The 21,102-nt window shown below is 41.6% G+C and overlaps 2 protein-coding genes across 6 annotated transcripts in view; both read left to right on the top strand.

Annotated features, from left to right (window-relative positions):
* Positions 1-12,242, top strand: part of ahcyl2b (adenosylhomocysteinase like 2b) — a gene marked incomplete at its 3' end in the record, with an annotated part of 54,579 nt that extends 42,337 nt beyond the window's left edge. The window contains exons 8-17 of one of the 2 annotated variants that reach the window (XM_080887638.1): positions 330-446; positions 617-680; positions 1,730-1,818; positions 1,901-1,971; positions 2,773-2,867; positions 4,338-4,436; positions 6,266-6,334; positions 6,431-6,509; positions 7,306-7,426; positions 9,036-12,242. In XM_080887638.1, the coding sequence (XP_080743764.1) occupies positions 330-446; positions 617-680; positions 1,730-1,818; positions 1,901-1,971; positions 2,773-2,867; positions 4,338-4,436; positions 6,266-6,334; positions 6,431-6,509; positions 7,306-7,426; positions 9,036-9,042 (811 nt within the window). Of the gene's footprint in view, positions 1-329; positions 447-616; positions 681-1,729; positions 1,819-1,900; positions 1,972-2,772; positions 2,868-4,337; positions 4,437-6,265; positions 6,335-6,430; positions 6,510-7,305; positions 7,431-9,035 lie in introns of those variants that run through there. The other variant, XM_080887639.1, reaches the window with a different exon arrangement.
* Positions 12,243-13,924: 1,682 nt separating this feature from the next.
* strip2 (striatin interacting protein 2) overlaps positions 13,925-21,102 on the top strand; it is a 30,834-nt gene continuing 23,656 nt past the window's right edge. For 2 of the 4 annotated variants that reach the window (XM_080887781.1, XM_080887782.1), the window contains exons 1-2: positions 13,925-14,188; positions 19,333-19,402. In XM_080887781.1, coding sequence (XP_080743907.1) covers positions 14,078-14,188; positions 19,333-19,402 — 181 coding nt within the window. In that variant the 5' untranslated portion in view covers positions 13,925-14,077. Of the gene's footprint in view, positions 14,189-18,999; positions 19,124-19,332; positions 19,403-21,102 lie in introns of those variants that run through there. The other 2 variants (XM_080887783.1, XM_080887784.1) reach the window with 2 other exon arrangements.

A 21,102-nucleotide genomic window follows, 5' to 3' on the forward strand; every position in this document is an offset into this window, starting at 1 on the left:
AAATGTGTCTGTTAATGTGCTGGTTTGTGTATTTATTTCTCACTGAAGAAGTGTTTACATAATCTGTGGTGTGCCAACATCACCATCTAGTGGTGAATATGTTCTCCACTGTATATTTGTGGCATGGTAGCAAAATTTCAACTTCATTTGCGCAAATAGAAACACATCAGTTAAATCTAAATGATAAAACAAATCCTTTCAAAGATTTAAGCAGCAGCTTCTCCTGTCAGGATTAATTTGCCACCTTTCTTCCAGTCATTGAATTAAGAGACATGATTGTATTCTGATGTAAAGTTTAAATGTTTTTTGGTGTGTGTTTGTGTGTGCAGGTTATATCAGCTGTCCAAGGCCGGGAAACTCTGCGTTCCAGCCATGAATGTCAACGATTCAGTCACCAAGCAGAAATTTGACAACCTGTACTGCTGCAGAGAGTCCATCTTAGACGGGTAGGAAATGCTCTCCTGTTGAACCTTGTTAGAATTATAAAACAGGCCAAGTTTTTTGTTTCTAATAACATGCATTGCTGCAAGGTGTATACACCCGCATCCAGTCTGCTCCAAACAGTGTGAATAAATATTGGGTCGCCTGTGTGTTATAACAGTGTTTCTGTCCTCAGCCTGAAGAGGACTACTGACGTCATGTTTGGAGGCAAACAGGTGGTGGTGTGTGGATATGGAGAGGTAAGGCCACCGTCCTCGTCACGCACCTTTCTTGTTCACACAGTGATGCAAACACTGAAGCCTTGTCCTGTCTCCTGTGAGTTCGCTTATGCACATGAACAGATTTCAATGTAGCACGACAAGTTAGATAATTGTTGTCGGCCTTTTTGAGGCATCTAAGTAAGGATGGGGTTTTGCTAAGGCCGTGGCAATTAAATTTGTAAAAGGCTGGCTTGAACTTGATTAATACAGAACAAGCCACCAGAGAGTTTTGTGCTAATAGAACATCCAAGTGATGGTAGCAGAGGCCAGCTGCTGTGGATTTTTTTTTTTTTAAAAAGTACATAAATTTCTTTAAACCTTTTCTTTCTTTCTTTCTTTCTTTTTTTTTTTTTTCTTTTTCTTTGCTTTGGGTTTAAATTAAAACCTAACGGGGCTAATGTGTCAGTGTACAGTAGGAGGTCTTTTCTTTGAACCCAAGTGCTTAACTTACTGAGACACGATTGAATGAATTCTAAGTGCGCCTTGTGGTCAACGCTGTGTACCATAGTTGCTATTAAACTGGAACACGCTTCAAAACATAGCCCTTAGTTTTGACCTTTTTGTGTGTAACAGAGGACTTCGAGTAAAATTAAAATGTATGAGGTTTTAAAATGGTAAAAAGATTACTTCAAATTACTCCTATGTTAGTGCTTTGTCGTGGCGTAAGTAATCTGTCCTCTTCAGAGGATTTGGGGTCAAATTGTGGCCTGCATACTGACAAATGCAACCCAGTCAAGTAGGACGTACTGGTATTTATTTAATATAATATATTACTACTGAGTCACACTAAATGGACAGCAGTGCTACAAAATAGGTGGTTTGATCCTTGTTGCTTCCACGTGCCTCCTATTGTGTGACTGGTTGATTAAGAAACACGTCGTTTTCAGTTCTTTTTCTAAATAGTGAAATAGTGTGCACACTTAACACACTACATTCACTCAAACAGAAGCATCATGGACAGTTTCTGCATGTGATATGGGTTTATGTCCTTTGTGTTAACTCCATTTGTACTTTTTTTCTCTCCTCAGGTTGGAAAAGGCTGCTGCGCTGCCCTCAAAGCAATGGGCTCCATCGTCTACGTCACAGAGATCGACCCCATCTGTGCCTTGCAGGCCTGGTGAGACTTCTTCAGCTCTTGTTCTTCCTTTGTTGCCGTTGATGCTGCATTCATCTTACACACTTTCTTTAACCAACCGTAGCATGGACGGCTTCAGGCTGGTGAAACTCACCGAAGTCATCAGACAAGTGGATATCGTCATTACCTGCACAGGTTGGTTCAGCCGCTGTCCTTATCTGACAAGAAGAAACACAATGCAAAGAGAAATCCAGCTTAGATGTTGCATGTTAGGAGGATACAAAACATAAAGCAGTCCCTGGTATCATTCATTCAGGGTGCCTAAACGGATAATAAGTCCTTGTAATCAGTCTGCAGCAGCTACTAATAAAGTTCTTAACTCAGCAGCCAGCAAGTTGAGCGCTTGAAGCAGAGAATTACTCGCCCTCTCAGCTTCATTAGTCGGTGCTGCTGGCAGGCGAGCTGCAGAGGTCTGTCCTTAGGTGGAAATGGCAAAGATAACAGCAAAGATAATAAAAGGATCTGTGGCCTCAATAAAGTTCAAGAGTGTTGTGAAATAAAAGAAACAAATATATTAAAACACGCTGTCATAACTCTTATCTCACACATACACACAGCAGTCTCTTTGTTTGGTTTTTATTCACCTCTATCACGTCTGTTTTTTATTGCTTAGTAAAAGATTTTAGCTTGTTTTGATCTAAATAGATAAATACAAAACCATTTAAAATGCTCTATGTAGACAGGTGAGACTCTAAACTAAATTACATTCCCTAATTAACTTTGTTCAAGTCGTGCGATAAGTAATTAAATCATGAGCGATAAGGGCAATCCTCCTTCTTTTCCCCCCAGTACATAGATTTCAGAAAACCTGTTCAGTCCCTTTACAGCGTCGTATTTGATTAAAACCTCACATACAGCCGAGCCTCTTTCCTTCCTCTGGAGATTTTTGCTTCCTCAACGTTTCTCTCTGTTCTTTGTGTCCTCTCCCCTCATCAGGCAATAAGAACGTTGTGGTGAGAGAGAACCTCGACCGCATGAAGAACGGCTGCATCGTCTGCAACATGGGACATTCCAACACTGAGATCGATGTGGTCAGTTGCCAGTTTGCACGAGGTCTAAATTGTAGTCATCTCATCAGATTTAGGCGTGTTAAAACACTGCCACTAGTTATCATTTTGGAAGACTGAACTACTCGATCGAGACTGTAAAAGATTTCTGCTCCCCTGTTAAGTGTCCTCACGTCTGTAAAGCTTGACCTGGGGCAGTGATTGCTCATTGTTGTCATGGTAGCAGTCGACGTAGACTTGAGTAAGTGTGGCGTCAGTAAAAGGTCTGATCTATAACCTGCTGTTACACTCAGAAATAAACAAGACTGACAGATGGATAGTTAGTTTCCTAGAAAGACAGGAAAAATATGGAGCTGCCACTAGCCTTTCTTTGGTTACGTAATGCAAAAACTAGCAGACCTTTACAAGCTTTCAAACCATAAAGATTGTTAAGCTTTTATCCAGGGCAGCCATGAATCTTTGTCTTTGAAATACACATTTACCAATAAAAAAACCCCATAAAAATAAATCATTAAGTATCACCAGTCACATGCATGCAAGAACTTGCACCACACAGTGTAACTATCTTTGACCCATGTACACAATGAAATCAACCTGTGCAGCTGCATGTTTAAGATATTTGCTTCAGTACAAAAGGCTGTACCAGCAGAACACTTCAGAAAGACGCTTAATCATCTTCATATACAGAGATGAGCGGTTTAGGCTAATGTTAACAACAAATAGTGGATGGATGTCACATGTGCAGCTTTCTTTTTTACTTCCTTAATGTTCCAATGATGCTTTAAGCCTGTTTCAAGTGTGTAGCAGCAAAACGAGATTAATTTGTTGCCTTAACCTTAAGTTATTATAAGTTTCCCTGTTGTTTACGGAATCTTTTCAGGTCATTCATTTAGAGTTTACAGTACACTTGTGGAAATTGTGAAGATAAAAATCAAGAGGCTAGCCAGTCTGTGCGATAAGTCTGCTGGAATGGAAAGATAAGTTTAATGAGAGATGGCTGGACGTGGCGTTAACAAGAAACTTTTATTTCCTTTTTTCATTTTGACTTATTGTTCATTTCAACCAGTTAACACAAAAATCATATTTTCATATTTATTATGGGTGTGCTTTAAACATTCCAATCTACACCTCATATAAAATGATAATAAAGGTCTCAAAATGTCTTGTGAAACTTTTGTACTTGCAGACACCGGATGCACACTTTACCACTACTGTTAGTACCTTTTTCAGTCTGTAACAGGCTAATAAAGCTTTCTGGTCATTAAAGATTGTACAGAAGTGTTTAGAAATTGGAACAAAGGGCAACGTGAGGATGTTTCAAAATCAGTAATAACAATGGGTGATGGACAAAGGAAATGGTTCATATGAAAGGAAGCTCTGAGTCACTCCAGTCCTGGAAATGAAGCGTGCTCAGTCAACATATGACTCGTGATGAGATGTCATAGAGCAAACAGCCAAATACAAATAACCGATGATGTCGTTTCTTCCTTATAGGCAAGTCTGCGGACTCCTGAACTCACCTGGGAGAGAGTGCGCTCTCAGGTGGACCACGTAATCTGGCCTGATGGAAAGAGGATAGTCCTGCTGGCAGAGGTAAACACACCCAGCCACGCGTCTTCCTTCTAATCCTGGTGTCTAATTGGCATCAGTTCAGTCCGGGGTACAACAACAGGCAACTAGACATTTTTGGTGTGATGATGTTGATAATATGTCCATATTTAAATAAATGGTTGCCATAAAGTGATTCATGGTGCTGCGATACAAAAACAGAATGTAAAATCCTAGAAGAAAACTTTTACTTTATTTAGAGAGCTGGATATTCCACTTTTCATTCTTTCATTCTCTTAAGCACCTCTTTGTGTAACTGGAAGTCAGGAGTACTTTTGTAAGACAGAGAACCCCTAGCTAGTGCTGTTCTGCATTACTTTGTATGTAGACTGTAACTGGCAGGCAAACAGCCACTCAAACAGAGCAGTACATAATGCATTAATGTTAGCAGGCAAAATAATCGAATAACGTGTCCAAATTTATGCCTAAAACACCAAGTTGTCTGTGTTCAGACAGCAGAACCTTGTGAATGCTTTCTTCTGCGTTGATACCACAAATATCCCCGTATGGTTTGTCATCAGAGTCACAAACTGTATTGGGTTTATGGCCATTTAAAGAGCACTTTGTAAAATGGGCCCACTGCCATGACAATGTTTAAGAAAATAATTTTAAAGGATTAAATACAGTAGACGTTTACACAGACGATGTTTAACCACATCCGTTAAATTATCTTCAAGTTCGACTGCTTTCAGGGCGTATTCTTGCTTTTAGGCGAGTTTATTCATCCTATTTTCTCCTCTGATTTAATCACTTTGGAAACCTCTTTGGCAGAGTTATCCTCTCATATTTAATAATTGGTTGATTAATCATCATTTAAAATATTCTTTTGTAATGTAGTGCAAGTTGTTATGGAATAAACACATAAACAGGACACTTACCCTGCAAACTTTTTTGCAACTTTACTTGCAGTAATATGCACACACTCACCTCCTGATCATGAATATTTTAGGATAAGATGAGGTGTGTGTGCGTATGTGACAGAATGAGAGCAGTCCAACAGGGCCAGACAGGCAAACTGCCAGCCTGTCAATGCCTGCCTCTCTGAGGCTGTTTGATCTGCAGAAGTTTTAACCACATCAGTAGATTTGCGCCTCCATCCTCACCTCACCTGCCTCCAGATCACTCTGTTCTGATCCTTAAAATAGAGCAGTGCTCCAAAAATGCCATTCAGTTTAAATATACAAAACAACATCTGATCCTTTAGTATAGCTAACATTTGGATGTTTAAAGTTTATTTAAATTGTGGCTCTGTCCAAAAAAAGGAAGTTTTTTTGTTCCCTTTTTGTGTCCCAGTGTAATAATGCACACTCAGGCATTTATGTCATATTTATGAGCATTATTAAGCTGTAAGATGGTTCACAGACAGCTGCTTTATCATGTGAAAATGCACACAGCACTAGCGAGCAGCGTGTGTGTGAACTTCAGTGTGTACAGCAAATTAAACCCCTGTGTGGAGTTTCTGTTCTGCTTTCATCATCCAGCAACAACAGTTGAACGGCAGTCTGTTCCCCTCTCTTCGTGTAGCTTTTCAGTTTCAGAGGGATGGCCACTCGGTGCATAGTTAGCAACATCTGTCTTCATCAGTAAGCTAATGCACAGCAGTTTCATTCATTAACAGGACTGACTGCAGCGTTACACAGCTGATACACAGTCGATTTGTTGAGGGACACCGAGATCTGAGTTTATTGATTCCTTTTCATGATGCCGCCCAAAAGGTACATTTTTACACAAAGGCGCGAGCCTGTATGTGTATTTTTGACTTGTACTCTAACCTTGTGTTGTTGTTTTTGTTTTGTTTTTTCCCTCCTGTCCAGGGTCGTCTGCTGAACCTCAGCTGTTCCACTGTGCCCACTTTCGTTCTCTCAATCACTGCCACCACTCAGGTAAAGCTGTGGATCAATTTGTCTCATTTATATTGTCGCATATGTTTGGCTTGTTACACTTTGCATTGCTGCATTTGTGTGTGTGGATCTGTCCAGGCACTGGCACTGATAGAGCTCTACAATGCCCCTGAAGGACGGTACAAACAGGATGTTTACCTGCTGCCCAAGAAGATGGGTAAGAGTACCATCATTTCTGGATGTGTTAAAGTAGTGGATGTTTGTATTAAACATTTCAAATAACGACTTCGGCATTCAAGTAATTTCAGTCAGGCTCTTAGGTTTTAGGCAAAAGCTCCACCAACTTGTTGTTCAAACCTTCTGTCTTCAAGGGGATGATGAAGATGAACTGCAGGGCTGTGCCTAACCCCAGTGTGAGATAAATACGAATTATTTTGGACTTTATCATAGTAGTTTTTTATGATTTAGAGTCCACTTTGATATCAGAACACATAAAAACCTCTTGTGTAACAAATACCATCTACGTGGATGTACAGGATGTGATTACAGCATGTTAGAAGCCCTGCAGACAGACTACATTTATCTCTGCAGACAGACTCATCTGTTCAGTCCAGAGTCGTCTCCCCGGATAGCAAATCACTCACAGCAGAGTGAATCCTGTGTATCTGTAGACACATGTGTGCATGTCTGCCGCTTGTCACATCTCTGAGCCGTCTCTCAGAGGCTGAGAGCAGAGCGCACATATCGTAAAGAGAAAAACAAGGAGAAGAATGTAGGTCGGTCTGTAAGCAACTGCCACTGTTATCACAACACACACTGACACAGAGGTGGGAGAGGGCCGGGTTCGGATAAGGAAGAGAAGAATGCGGTCAGAGAAAGGGAAAAAGGAAGACAGTTATCACTGCAGAAGAAAACAGCTGGGAAATCCTGCTACTTCCTGTTCTCATTTAAATGATTAATCAAACATGGACGCCTGGTGAATGTAAGCACGTTCTCTCGCTCTTGCCCTTCAGATGAGTATGTGGCCAGCCTGCATCTCCCAACATTTGATGCGCATCTTACAGAGCTGAGCGACGAGCAGGCCAAGTACCTGGGCTTAAACAAGAACGGGCCCTTTAAGCCAAATTACTATAGGTAAGCAAACACCTCAGCGCACTTGCACTGTTTTGAGTGGCTGACATATAATCCCGTAATTCAAATAATGATCCCGTGTGTATGTACTTGTTATTAAATTGACATAGTGTACCACACCCTCTTATTAAAGCTAAATCCTTTCAAAGACCCTGTTGAATACTGGTGGGTTTAGCTTTCTAATCAGCCTTTTCACCAAGCGACTTTAGGTCTGAATGTTAATGAGCTACAGCAGCCACCAGGTATCGCACCACTATAGCCATGCTTTGTTTTGAGCAAGAGGTTGGTTATCTTGGGAGATTAATACATGCAGGTGTTTTGTCTACCAGCTCCATATAGACTCAGAACCTAAACTTCTGTGTCGCGCTTACTGTTCAGGTCATGGTCCATTTCAACGTAAACACAAATTTGCAAGTAAAGAGCAGCGTCGCTGGACTGATGCTGTGCAGTAGTGATGTGTGATACGGTATCCGCCCAATGCGACGAAAATGCAGAGCCAGTATTCCTGATACAAAGTAAAGATACTGGTATTTTTGACTTATAATGGGATCTTATGTTGAGGATAGCTGTGTGACATTAATAAGAGATGAATCATCATCATGACTGAAACATTTTGTTCACTGGATCTGTCTGAAGGCATTTCTTCCTCCTCATTGTTTCTTTTGCTGCTCATTCCAGGAAGAAGCTGTTTCTGTTTTGTGATCTTTCATGTATTCAAATAAGTTGGTGGTGTTGCCAAAGTAGAGAATTTCCCTTCAACACGCATCACTGCTTGCAGTGTTTTCATTTACCGCCTACTAAATACAGCAGAGTAGGGAGGAGGGGGCGGAGCCAAGTGTGTTTGTATGGAGTGCATTGGGCTTATAGGAGACAAACAAAAGCATCACTCCTATCCTGGTAGTATTAGCCACTGCTAATACCAGCATTGCTGTGGACGCTATCACAATTTCAGTCGATCCCCCCAAACCCTAACAAGTAGGGCATGGCTAAACTGAAAGAGGAAAATTTAAAGTTGATCTGGATCCGTAATTGAATCCAGGATTATCTAGAAGGAATCTTTACCGTTGAAGGATAAAGTGGCATTTTGCATTTCCTCCCAAGATCAAACCGGAGAGCTTTTGTTTGTTAGGCAAATGTGCAAATTTCAACACTCACATCCCGTCACATCTTCACAAATGTATATCAAATTAAAAGAAGACAAAAAATATGGAGACGTCATTTTAAAGTTTTGAGGATAATAATCCAGATCAAGGGGTTCGATAAATGTAGTTTTGGTGCATGGATGCAGTCTCAGGCTGCTGTGGATGGACATTTGTTAAACCATTAGGTGAGGCCATGGTTACAGCAATGCCTGTCTGTCAGCCTGAAGGAGCTGCTTCACTCGACTCTCCTCGTCTGTGCAGAACTGTAATGAAAAGCATCAGATTAACAACAAAGTTTGGTTTTTAGATATATTTGGGTATATATTATCATTTAAATTTGCATTTGGTTTATCCAAAATGATTTTGATTTCTTCCTTTGACACCTGTACATCAGTTTAACCTGCTTGTTTCCGCCACAGTCAGTTCAGTTGCTCCGACAGCTGCTAACATGTATGTTCTTTGTTTTTAAGGTATTAGCCAAGTGTTGTGGGAAGAAGAACTCCGTGAATCATACAGACTGGTAGCGGAGGACAGGAGGGAGGACACAACAGCCAATACACCTGCTTTATATGTAAGGGAGAAGGGGGCGGAGCTCTGAACGAGCCTGCAGGGTGGGGGTGGGGAGGGGCGTGGCTTTCCCTGCTTATGGCAGTCGTTTTATTTATCCCCCGCCTGATAACAGTAATAATAACAATAATAACATTAACTACACCTCGGAGCTGCTCCTGCCATTCACCTCGAGCTAGCTCCCAAACCCCGTCTCCCGCTCACTCGTCATTTCATCATTTCCACCCGGTCCTCTTCAGACGCTCATTTGTATGTCGAGTCGTATGTAAACCTCCATCCTCCCTTCCACGTTGCCAGATCTTTTATCGTTTATCTGTTAAATATGAAATTACTGAAGCTAAAGATATATACTATATTAAAAAAAAATCTTGATTTAAAAAAAACAAAAAAACTGTGTGAATGAAGACCACCTTTGAAGATTTATCTTGTGTCGGACAATTTTTCCTGTCCCTTATTTTTGTCGTCTTTTCTTTTCTACTTGTGATTTTTTTTTTCTTCTCTTTTTTTGTGTATTATTGGGGTGGGACGGGTGGGGCTAGACTGAGGGTTTAGGCGGGGGTCTCAGGGTCCAATCATATCGTTTTATTTGATTGCGAATTGTCTGTTTTTAAGTTGTTGTTTTTTAGTACGCTCTTATGTCACTACGGGTCACCCTGTAGTTTTTCTTTCTTCCTTTGTTTTTTAAAACGTGACTGGAGGGTGACCCCCGCCAGCCCCTCACCCAAACACCTGTCACTCAAACCCACAGTGAAACCATCTCATTCGCTGCTCTTCTTTCTCACCCGCTCTAGCGACGCCAGTGTTGAAGTAATGAAAAGTATTTTTATTTGGTCCTTCACTTAAACAAGAATACTGTAGTAAAAGCATGGCAGGCTTTTGGATCATCACGAGGGTATACTGTGTATTTAGATGTTTATAAAGAAAAGATTTTTCTATCTTTCGTTTATTTCCTCTCCTCTAATATCATTGCAGTATAATGTTCTAATGATGCGTGTAATAAATATACTCGAACTCTCGTTTTAAATACTGTGAGAAAATATTTACAGAAATACCAAACAGCAGCCACCCTGGTACGTAAAGGAGCAGCTCACCTCAAAAATCAAATGTAGTTAGTTAGTTTGTTTGTTTTCTTTCAAATGTAGGTTGTAGCTTTGTTTGGATCTGCCTTCTCTTGAACGTCATGGAACTAAAAAGCATTACCTTCTCTTCTAGTTCTTGGAGCATTAAAAAAAATCGATCTGAAACTAGGTAGCAGTATCACTTTCGCAAAATTATGCTCCGGCTATTCAAGATAAAGGAACAAAACTCCACCCAAATATTGTGAGCAGCTTCATGTAGGAACTGTTTCCTTCCTGCTGAATTACAACAACCCTCTCACTCATAACGCTTATTTTTGTGACAGGGTGTGAACACTAATGGGTGTCCCCCGTCCCCTGAGCTGTTTGTTTGGCTGATGTAGACAGAAGAAAGAAAATAGTTCCTACATGAAACCTCCAATAACAAGATGAGATTTTTACCCACACCCTGCTGGGCAGGCGGCGTAGACACCCAGGTTTGTGAATGTGATAACTCGAGAATGAAACGATGTATGATTTTTAACTTGATACCATAGTTGCATCTACTAGAAGGCCAACAGTATTTTTGAGTTACCGCTTTAAGCAAAACCCCACTTACGTCCATTATATTTAAGAGAAGGCAGACGCCTCTACAGCATACATCTCTATCTGTGCAGTGTACATTGTGGATAAAATAACACTAAATGCCAGGAAAATCTATTTAATAAATGACTGTGAGGTGAGCTGTCCCATTAAGCAGATTTCTTCTGTCAGGTCCTCAGTAAAACACATGGTGCTGTTAAGAATTACTGTATTTGCCATAATCAGATGACACAACTCTTTGGTACTCACAGATGAGTTGAGCTTACAAATGAAAGACGGCACGCACACGACATCTCTGACGTGCACTAGCCTTTCAGGTCCATTTCCGCCTTTTCTCCCACCCGGAAGGCGCTTTCTTTCTTTGTCTGTCTTTCTTATGGCTGTAATGAGCTGCACAGTCGCCATCCACTGGCAGCTCGTCCCCAGCTGAGCTGACATTTGAAATTAAAAAAGCCCTGACAGTGATTTCACCTGAAGTGTACCCCGCTGCCACACCGGCTCTGCACCTGAACCGATCACAATCTCTTCTGGCGTGCTGCGAGACGCCGCCAGCTCTGCTTTCACACACTAGGATCAAACGCACACAGAGTGGCTCATTACCCAAGTCTGAAAGTTTACTGTATCGTACTAGATATGAAAGGTAACAGTAAAAGTTTTATTTTTTGAAAAGGTGGGAGTGGCACAAAAAAACTTTGTTTACCAGTTGAATAAGTATGCTTTTGCAGGTCAGTTTAATCAAGTAGTTCAGGATTTATTTTGAAGGGTTCCTGAGAGGGCTTGTACTACCTATTTGACAAGGTTTCACGCATCTGTTGAAATTTTGGTCAAATAAATAAATAAAACTGTTCCTTTTTTGTTTTAGGCAAAAATAAGAACAATATGGGAACCCTTTAGTCAAACTCCTATACTGAGTCCCTTTCATCCGTCTCTTCATGTTGTTGACTGCTTGTCTGTAGTACTTAAACCTTTTGTCTTAAGTCTTTTTTCTTCCTTTTGTGCGCGCGTGTGTGAACGAGCGTGATGACGACGACGACGGTGCACATCTAAATGTCTCTCTGTATTTGTAAGCATCCTTTCTGTTTTGTAGGCCATAGTTGCTTTGTTACTAGCTGCCTCAGGATCCTAGCCTGTGTGTTAGGGGTGGAGAAACAGTTTTGTTTTTCCGTCAGCGCTCTGCTGACCGGGTAGGCGGGGGAAGACACCAGCATCATAGATGTATATACATACTATATGCAGATATGACAACCTTTAAAAGTATAGGAAGGTAAAAGAAGAATTGACACCTGTATTTATTGTTGTAAATCCTCATACTGTTCAAACTGACAAAAATTCAACATGTTTTAAGTTGTCTAATAAAGAAAAAATAAACCCTATGTTTAAATATTGCAAGTGATAATGTTAGATGATGAGCAATAATGACAAAATTCTGTAATCTGAATGAATAAAAAAATGGGGAAAAAAAGTTATTCCTTTGTGTGCTGCTTTATTTCTGCTACATTTAATACACAGTCACCCAGTGTGTTCACATACAGAGGGTTTTTTTTATGTCGCAGCCTGTGTTGTGTCATCGTGGATTGGTTTCTAGTTGTATTTATGTGCCGTGGAAGAAGAAGACGCATGCAGCTGCTGAGGTCTGTCACAGCCACAGTGAGCTCATCTGAGCCAGCAGCAGTCAGACGGGGACATCTCTGACATCAGCTGAGCCGAGCTGGCTCTGAGCCTCTATTTATTCTAGAAACATTAGTCAAGTTTATGTGAGCAGATTACTTTAAATAGAATCGTATTGTATGTGTGTTACACTATAATCCAGTTACATTCTATTTCAGCTTGTTTCTTTTGAAGCATTTAAAATGAGGTTTGGTTTGGGTGCTACAACAGTAATGTGTAAGCTTAGTTTCTTATATGAAGTGTCACTGTGACAAATCTGCAGTGTTTAAGGTGGAGGGAGAGGGTGGCCTGAAGTGGGCACAGCAGTGGAGCCAGACGGGTTTTATCAAGGTCACCAGACTGCCACCATTAATTTCACAGGGGTGGCTCTGAAACTCACTGCTTCTTACTACACTGCATTCATGCCAGTGTAATACACAATGAGGACTCATTATTAACATTTATTTAACCAACTATTTCCCAACCAGAGAATAGACATCAGTAGTTGCCAACTGGTCTCTAGGTTTGTTCACTGGAGCCTTATTCACGTAACCCTACAGCAAACAACTTAATGTTACATCTGTCATGTGAATAGATCCACCACTGTTGTCTGCTGCCATCTTTTACATACAGTCTGTAGTCAGGCCTTTTGAAGCTGCCTTGACCCACCTTTAAGAGAAATTAACCCTGATGATACCATTGGAATAGTTTTTAGACCAAACCTGAGCTGTGGCCTGGAATTTATAACAGAAAATAGGAAACCTCGTCCTTGCAAAAACTGTCTGTAGGTACTTTGCAGTTTGTCTGCTACCATGAAACTAAACAGTTAATGTTTTTGATAAATCCAATTTGCCTTCCTAAAAAAAAATCGTCCATCAACTGAAATCACATAAAATTCTGAAAGTGAGTACTTGAGTTACATTTAGACTAGAGTTCTAGAGTTCCTCACATCACTGTGTTTTTGTAGCTCCTGTGTTGTGTCTGCTGATCTTGGCCTGCGATGGATTTAACCACCAGTAAATTACTATTTAACCTTGAACTCTCTCACCTCCCCCACTGCCCTAGGCCATGTGGCACAAGCCTGCTCTGAACTGTTCACTCCAATCATGTCATCTTAAGTGGTTTTTCCACAGTCAGGGGGCTGTGTGTGTTTCAGTCTGCAGGACAATCCCCTCACAGCCACACATCAATAATTCACAGGGGAAAGTGACAGGAGGTGAAATGACAAATGAAGATGCACACACGTGAAGTGATCTGCGACAGTGACATCACGGCTGACGGCAGACTGTGTGGCAGCTCAGCAAAGGGGATGCAGCAGTTATTTTTATAAGATGTAGGTGCTTCTAATACTTTGAGCCATTCAACCTCCACTTTAGTACACTGACATCGTTTTGGTTCCATGTGTCAGCTGATGCGACTCTATTTAACTCCGCCCTCTCGGTTCGAGCAGGGACAGCGAATCAAACATATCGGGAGGGGGGGGGAGTCGCAACAACAGCAGCAGAAGGAGGAGGAGGAGATCCTCAACTTGGCTCTCCGGAGTCGGTCCCCCCCTCCTGACGCGGTGCAGTCTTGAGCTGTCCACCGGATCGGTATGCACTATCCGCGGAGGAGGAAGTGAGCCGAGCCGACCGTGAAAGATGCAGACGGAGGACATGGAGGTACCTATCATTAATAACCTTAACGATAACGGCGACAGACAGAGGCCGAAAGGGAAAGATGTGTTCAAGGATCAGCAGAAGGAGTCAGAGGTAAATTCAAGTACAGCACAGCGGGCTCCCACAGCTCCTGGTACAGGAGCGCACTGGACGGCTGTGTGTGCGTACGTGTGTGTATGTGTGTGTTGTTGCTGGGAAGCTTTCAGATCAGCTGAATGTCCTTTCCATGCAGCGAGTCGTCTTTGCTCCAGAGCATGCATGCGGGCAGACGGCGAGGTGTTATTTTGGCAGCGGCTCCTATAAATAACCCAGCGGTAATCCTACAGCGGTGCTCAGCGTGGGGGACTGCAGGTGGTGAAATGTGACTGCTGCTCCCAGGACCACCGAACGTAACTGCATATCATATTTATGTCCTCGTGGTGTCCTTATGGCATCTGGAGTGCATCCTCCATTTAATCAATCAGAGAATCGGATCGGTTTTTGGCAGTCCGCCTGCTCCTCAGATGAGCATTTATTGGTTTTATTTGGTATCTTTGTGAAAGGAGGGATTTGGTTTAGTACGCTTTCTTGGAAACTGAAATAAAAGTGGCTGCCAGACAATAAAACATGTGCAAATTTAAAATCTTTGAGGTTTGAACTACAGTATGAGTGATATACTGGTGGCACAATAATAAGCCGATGCTGGCCTGTTATAAATTTAGAATTGTTTGGGGCGCGTCAGAGACCTAATTTGGATGCTACAGTCCCACTAAATGTACAGTTGTTTCCAGTCCCATACATATCACCAGCAGGTGCCCTCCTCTGCCTTCTAGCTAGCTCTGGAGGCTGTTATCGTCTATTGTAAACTGATAAAAACAGAGAGGCACAAATGATGAAAATATGTAGTCAGCGTAAACGTTGTGAGTTAGAAAGTTTAAATTTGTAATGCGTTTTATATAAATGAGATTGTATTTTAACTCAAAGTGAATCAAGAAATTATCTCCCTAGACTATTAGACCATAATTGCCTTCTGAATTATTGCTACACGTCAGGGTGGATCAATGCTTTCATGTCATTTGCACCAAATATCGATCCTGTTGCAAATCGAGACTCATCCAACCAGGCAATGTTTGTTTTTTTCCAATCTTCTGCCTGATTTTAGTGAGCTTGTGCAAATTGTACCCTCAGTTTCCTCTTCTTAACCGGAAGGAGTGGGACCCATTGTGCTCTTCTGCTGCTTCAGCAGCAAAGATGCTCTCCTGCACATATTGGTTGTAACAAGTGATCATTTGAGCTACCGTTGCCTTCCTTTCAGCTTGAAGCAGTCTTGCCATCGGAGAAATCCCAGTAGATTATCACCTTTCTTCCCCCATTCTGATGCTCAGTTTGAATTTCCGCAGGCCGACTTGACTGCATCTACATGCCTAAATGTATTGACTTGTTGCCACATAACTGGATGATTAGTTATTTGCATAAACAAGCTGTTGAACAGGTATACTTAATGAAGTAGCTAGCAAGTGTATGTAAATAGAATATTGAGTAATATGTTGATATTAGAGCCTTTTTACTGTCTAAGAATTTGTACCTGCAAATCCAGTGAGTTTGTGTTTGAACTGCTGGGTGTACATTGGAATCAGCCAATAAATTTTTTTTTTTTATTTTTTATTTTTTTACATCATTGCAGTATCCTTTTTTTGATAAAAAAGACTGAGGCGGTCCCATAGGTCCGGTGTATAAGCATATTTTCTGTGGTTTAAAGAGTGTTTAGAGCCACCGTAGACGCTTATGGGAGTCACCTTCTGTAATATGGACCTGTAAGCTGTAATCTCCTCCGCTATTTCTAAACTTGACTGGCGAGGCTTGTTGTTAAGGCTCCCTCAGTGCTCGGCAGCTATAATTCATCCTCCTCATGAAAAAATTACTAGATGATGGGCTTCATTGGTGGGGTTACTCGGTCCAGATACATAAGAGATGTTACTCAGAGTGCGTTGAAGCCGAAACCATTCAGAGTGCTTTGAAAGAGGACGCTGAATGTTTTTGGGGGGAACTAGAGCATATTCATCATACGGTCAATGGATAGGGGGTTGGGGGTGAATGAATGAGGTTCCCTGGCCTCTACAGTTGAACCAGGAATCTCAAACCTTACTCAGTCGTGTACGTGACTGTTTGTCTTTCTTGCTGGCTGGAGTGGTCATCGGTTGTCCATGTTGGCATATGTTGGTAGGAGAGGGGGCGTTCAGCCTTGACACTGCGCCCGGTGTTTGCACGCTGATGCGGTGTAGAGCGTGCAAACACAGGAGCCGTGCCAGTTCAGTTTGGAGCCGGGGCAATTTTGGTTATCAGCTGGTGGCAAAGAGAAGAGGAATGGTAAACGAGAGTGAATGGGGGAAAAATGAAGGAGTGGAAGAGAGAGACTGGGTAATTGTAAGGAGAAATGGAAGAGTAGCAGCAGACGAAGAAGAGAGAGGAGAGGCATGAGAATTAAAGAGAAACATAAAGAGACGTGTCATTTCAGTTTGGGCAGAGGAGTTAACTTCAGTTTCAGGGATGCCAATGGAGGACTGAGGGACTAAGAGACTCAGTAATATAATCTATTTAAGTAATTTATCAAGGCTAATTAAGCCTAAGTGAAAGTGTTAAAGGCCTTGAAAACAAGTCGCCTCAATCACTTTTACTTTCAGGAGTGGGCTCTTGCATGGTCACACAATTTTCAGTGTAAGCTAAACAGTTTGGGTTGTTCTTGAATTTTTGTATAGTCTTCTGCATAAAACTAATCGACTAAGAAAACTAGTAATCCTTGGAATTTTATGCAATGTTTAATTATTAATGATGAATAATGTTAATAAAGGATGGTTTTGTGATAGCTGTAATATTATAGTAGCTACTAATCAGATGAAGTTCACTTGATAAAAGTTGCCTGACAAAATTGTTTGTTCTGAAACATGTGTTTGTAATGCATGAAGTTAAAGAGAAGACCAAAAATAAGAACAAGTCCAAAGTAGGAATGTCACACTATCAGAAATGTTGTTATTGGTACTGGTACCAGCATTACTTACCTTAAAGCTATAAGTTAGATTTAGAGCCTAATAGACATGGGAGTTTTAAGACGAATACCATGCCGATAATTGACGAAAATTCGATATTTCGGCCAATGTTTTTTTTCTGCTTTCAGACACAAAAAACATAAACATACTTCTCTAATATTTGTTATGTGCATTTATTTATAAGTCTTTGGATTCTTTAATTATCTTGGACCTTAAAAAACAATGATTTCATTGTCAAAGATTACTCCTTTACCTTCCAAACATATGTTTGAAATAGGGAAGTTGCCCCCTGGTGGAAAAAATGTGCAACAGCAACACTCAAAACATGGTTTAAAGGCATTTCTCCCATCTATTCTTTACTTTTGGCCGAGCTCTAGTTAGGGTCTTGTGATGACACTAATTTCTGTCCTCTGCTCTCCTGGGCTTTCTGTTGTGTATGTTTTATCATGTGGGCTTGTCTGTGTGTAAAGCCCTTTCTCACATACACTAACCAGAGTGTGGTAATGTGAAGACATTAATACTCAAGGTGTAGATGACTCTGTAAATTACCGTGAGTGCCGTAATTCCTCCCCGGCAAGTGTTAATCCGTCTAAAATGACGATATGGCTCGTTTTCATAACTGTCCCTGGAAAATAAAACCCTTACCACTGTCACCAACATCCCCCTAGCTTTGGTTCACCCGCCCCCTTCAAAAACAGACAGCCAAGGATAAACACTACAGAGCCTCCCTTCTGCTGCTTTAAGGGTCACGATAAGCATTTTCCTTCAATCATTCTGACTCCCAAGTGGTTTTCATTTCCTGGTTTACAAGTGCAGTAATGACATCAAATTGTGTTGCTCAGGCTCTCGGTCATAAACAAACTGCCATCTGATGTCCTGCATATTCTACTTCCTGCTGACTTGGTTGCAGCAGGTATTTATAGGAGACATGGCAGCACACAGTTATTTAACCAGGATGCCTGACTCAGAGAGCAGATCCTTATTTACAGTCCTGGACCGGTCCCCAGGGCGGTTTGCACAGGGTTAAACACGGCTCACACCCTTAGCCTGAAGCTAAGTGCTGCCAGGAGCGTTTCTTAATTCTCATTAGCATAACAGGAATCTTTTATAATCCCTGTAGAGAAATTTCGCTTCACGTTATTATCAAGCACAACCCTTTCACCACTTTGTTCCTACCCTTACAAGGTTTTAAAAGCCTCTCTGTATGGCTGCATGCTACTTATTGTGCAGTGTGTCTTGGTGCAAGTTAGTAAGGTGTCATTATGTGTACTGTGCATCCTGTTTCCCTGCAAATGAATTTGTTTCAAAAGGACAGTGACTGCAGGCCTTTCTGCGAGCTTATCTGCCCATCTCCCTCTGTTGTGTGCGTGCGATTACATGCTTACCCTCCCAACTTTGGTTTTACTTGTTTAGATGTTGAGAAAGGCTTCATAAAATGCATTCATAATTTATTAGGTCTGTCTTGGTCATTAAGCTAGCTAGACAAAAGAGTCTGAGGCTGCTGGGAGTGTTGTTAGTTTGGCGAGATCTCGGACAAAGTTACATTTTTCAGTTGTCTTGCCCTAAGGTTACGCTCTAAATATGACTGTGTGTGTGCGCGGGTGCGTGGATGACATACTGTTCACACGCTCACAGATTCTGAGTGTTGCGATTGCGTGAAACATAGAAAATGTGTGCAGCCTGTCTCGTGGGTATTTGTAAATCACAGGGTGAGGCTAATGTCAGAGCTTAGAGAGACCTTTTCCTGGATACAGTGGATAATCTGCTTTGATATGGGGGTGGGGGCATGTTGACTCCTGTGCCTTCTCTTTCCTCTTGTTCTGGTGCTGGCTAGGGAAAGCCTTCTCTGACTGTTCAATTAGGCTGATTAAAGCAGTAGCTGTGTGCGTCCATAGAGAGCACCTGTAACCATGAGTGAGTGGCTCTGCGTAAGAGGATCTCAGAGGAAAGATGTAAATGACTAATCAGCACTGCCTGAAAAAACAGCCACCAGTAAAAAGCCATGGTGTGTGTGTGTGTGTGTGTGTGTGTGTGGGTGATGTGTGTATGGATGTGACTGCAAACCGAGTACATAGTAATTGTAGGTGTTGGGATATGTAAATATCCCACAGTATGTTTTTTGCATCTATTTCAATGTCTGTGGGCGTTTGGGGAAACTGTGATTAACTGAATTCAGCTACATTATGTGTGCTAATGTGTGTTTTGCTCTTGCAGAGCTCCATGGAGTCTCCAAACCTGGAGTTTGAGTACGGAGACACGGACACACTGACTGCAGAGCTCTCTGGTAAGACCACAGACCGTCATCCGTTGGCTTTGGACTTTGTATTCGAAGCTTCAGAATTACCATTTTGACCACCGCTGCGCTTTTGTGGCCGTATTTGAATGACAGGTGCGAAGTTTCACCCATCAAAAATGGAGCACAGCCATCTGGATGGTCAGTACCACACAGCGGGCCATATTACTCGTCAAACGATTCCAATAAAATTACTTTAACAGCCACCAAAAGCGAAAACACGATGCAGGTGCAGATCAGCGACTCGATTGACAATCTGTGTTGGGACACCTGTCAGTCGAAAAGCTGCCAGAGCAGACTTACAGTCATGTGAAAAAGGAACATTTTCACAGGGCTCGATGCAGTGCTGTGCATCTAGTCTGTGCATAATAAATATTCTCCATTGGGGAGGAATTTTGGCTCACTCTTCTTTACACCGTTGCTTCTGTTGATTAAGAGTCACTGACGTTCATTTATACAAAGCTCTCTTAGGGTCCCACTGCAGCATTTCAGTCGAATTGAGGTTTTGACTGGGCCACTGCAGTCATTCTTTGATTCTTTTCTTTTCTTTTTCAGCCTTTCCCTTTGTAGATTTGCTGGATTGTTTTGGAACATTATCCTGCTGTATCTCTCAGTTTTAGCCAAGCTTTAGCTGTCAGACAGATAGCCTCACATTTGACTCAGATATGGACTCAAATGTGAAGGCCATTTGAGTACAGTTATGTTTAGAATACAAGTTTGAGATGATCTGAGCTTTGTGACATGGCGCAGAACATCAGAACATGGCTAAACAATATTGGAGTAGGCTTTCACATTTAAAAGATACTTTGTCGGTACTAAGAGATCCAAGATATGCCAAGAAAATATCCCCCAATTTTTAAGCCCAAACCAACCTATACAGAGGACTTTGCGGTTGATCTGTCTGCAAGGTACCCAGGTCCTGTGGCTGCAAAACAAACCCAAATCATCACCCCTTCACCACCATGCTTTATAGTTGGTATCAGATGTTTACCCTAATATGCTGCGTGTGCTTTCCATCAAACATGGTGCTGTGTCTATTACAGTCAAATGTCACCTCAAACACTTTATGTTGTAAGGCAAACACCCTACAATGATACAGAGAAAACCCCAGCCGTGAGACAACCCCCTCTGAGTAAGTACTTTGGTGACAGTGGGAAGGTAAAACTCCCTTTTAACAGGAAGAAACTTACAGCAGAACCAGGATCAGGGAGGGGCAGCTGTCAGCTGTAACCGGTTTGTTCAGATGCAACTTTGCAAATCTAGTGTTGAATAGCAGGACCTGGCTGCTTCTTTTTCTCCTAATTCTTATGGAAGCAGTGAGTGTGGACTGTATAGACTGCTGTGAAAACTTTCTCATGACTGCAGATCAAAGATCTATGTCTGCTTGTTATGCATGACAGAGCTCTTCGCCCACAGAATTCCTACGGTGACACCTCTGTTTCTACTTAGCATAGGAACGAGAATGTGCCATTGATTTGAAAAATAAATCAAACATCCACATTCCTCAGGATCCTTTCAGCTGTTTTATGTTACACATGCAAACAAAGAGAGTCGGCGAGAACAGCGATGAAGGCGCAGAACAAAAATCTTTTGGTGCGTGCTGGTATTTTTTTTTTTTTTTTTTTGCCACGCACAGAAAAAATGACTAACACTAATCATTAACACTGATTATTCATTCAGAACCGCAGCAT

Source organism: Rhamphochromis sp. 'chilingali' (assembly GCF_963969265.1).
Source record: "Rhamphochromis sp. 'chilingali' genome assembly, chromosome: 7".
In the NCBI taxonomy this organism is placed as follows: domain Eukaryota; kingdom Metazoa; phylum Chordata; class Actinopteri; order Cichliformes; family Cichlidae; genus Rhamphochromis; species Rhamphochromis sp. 'chilingali'.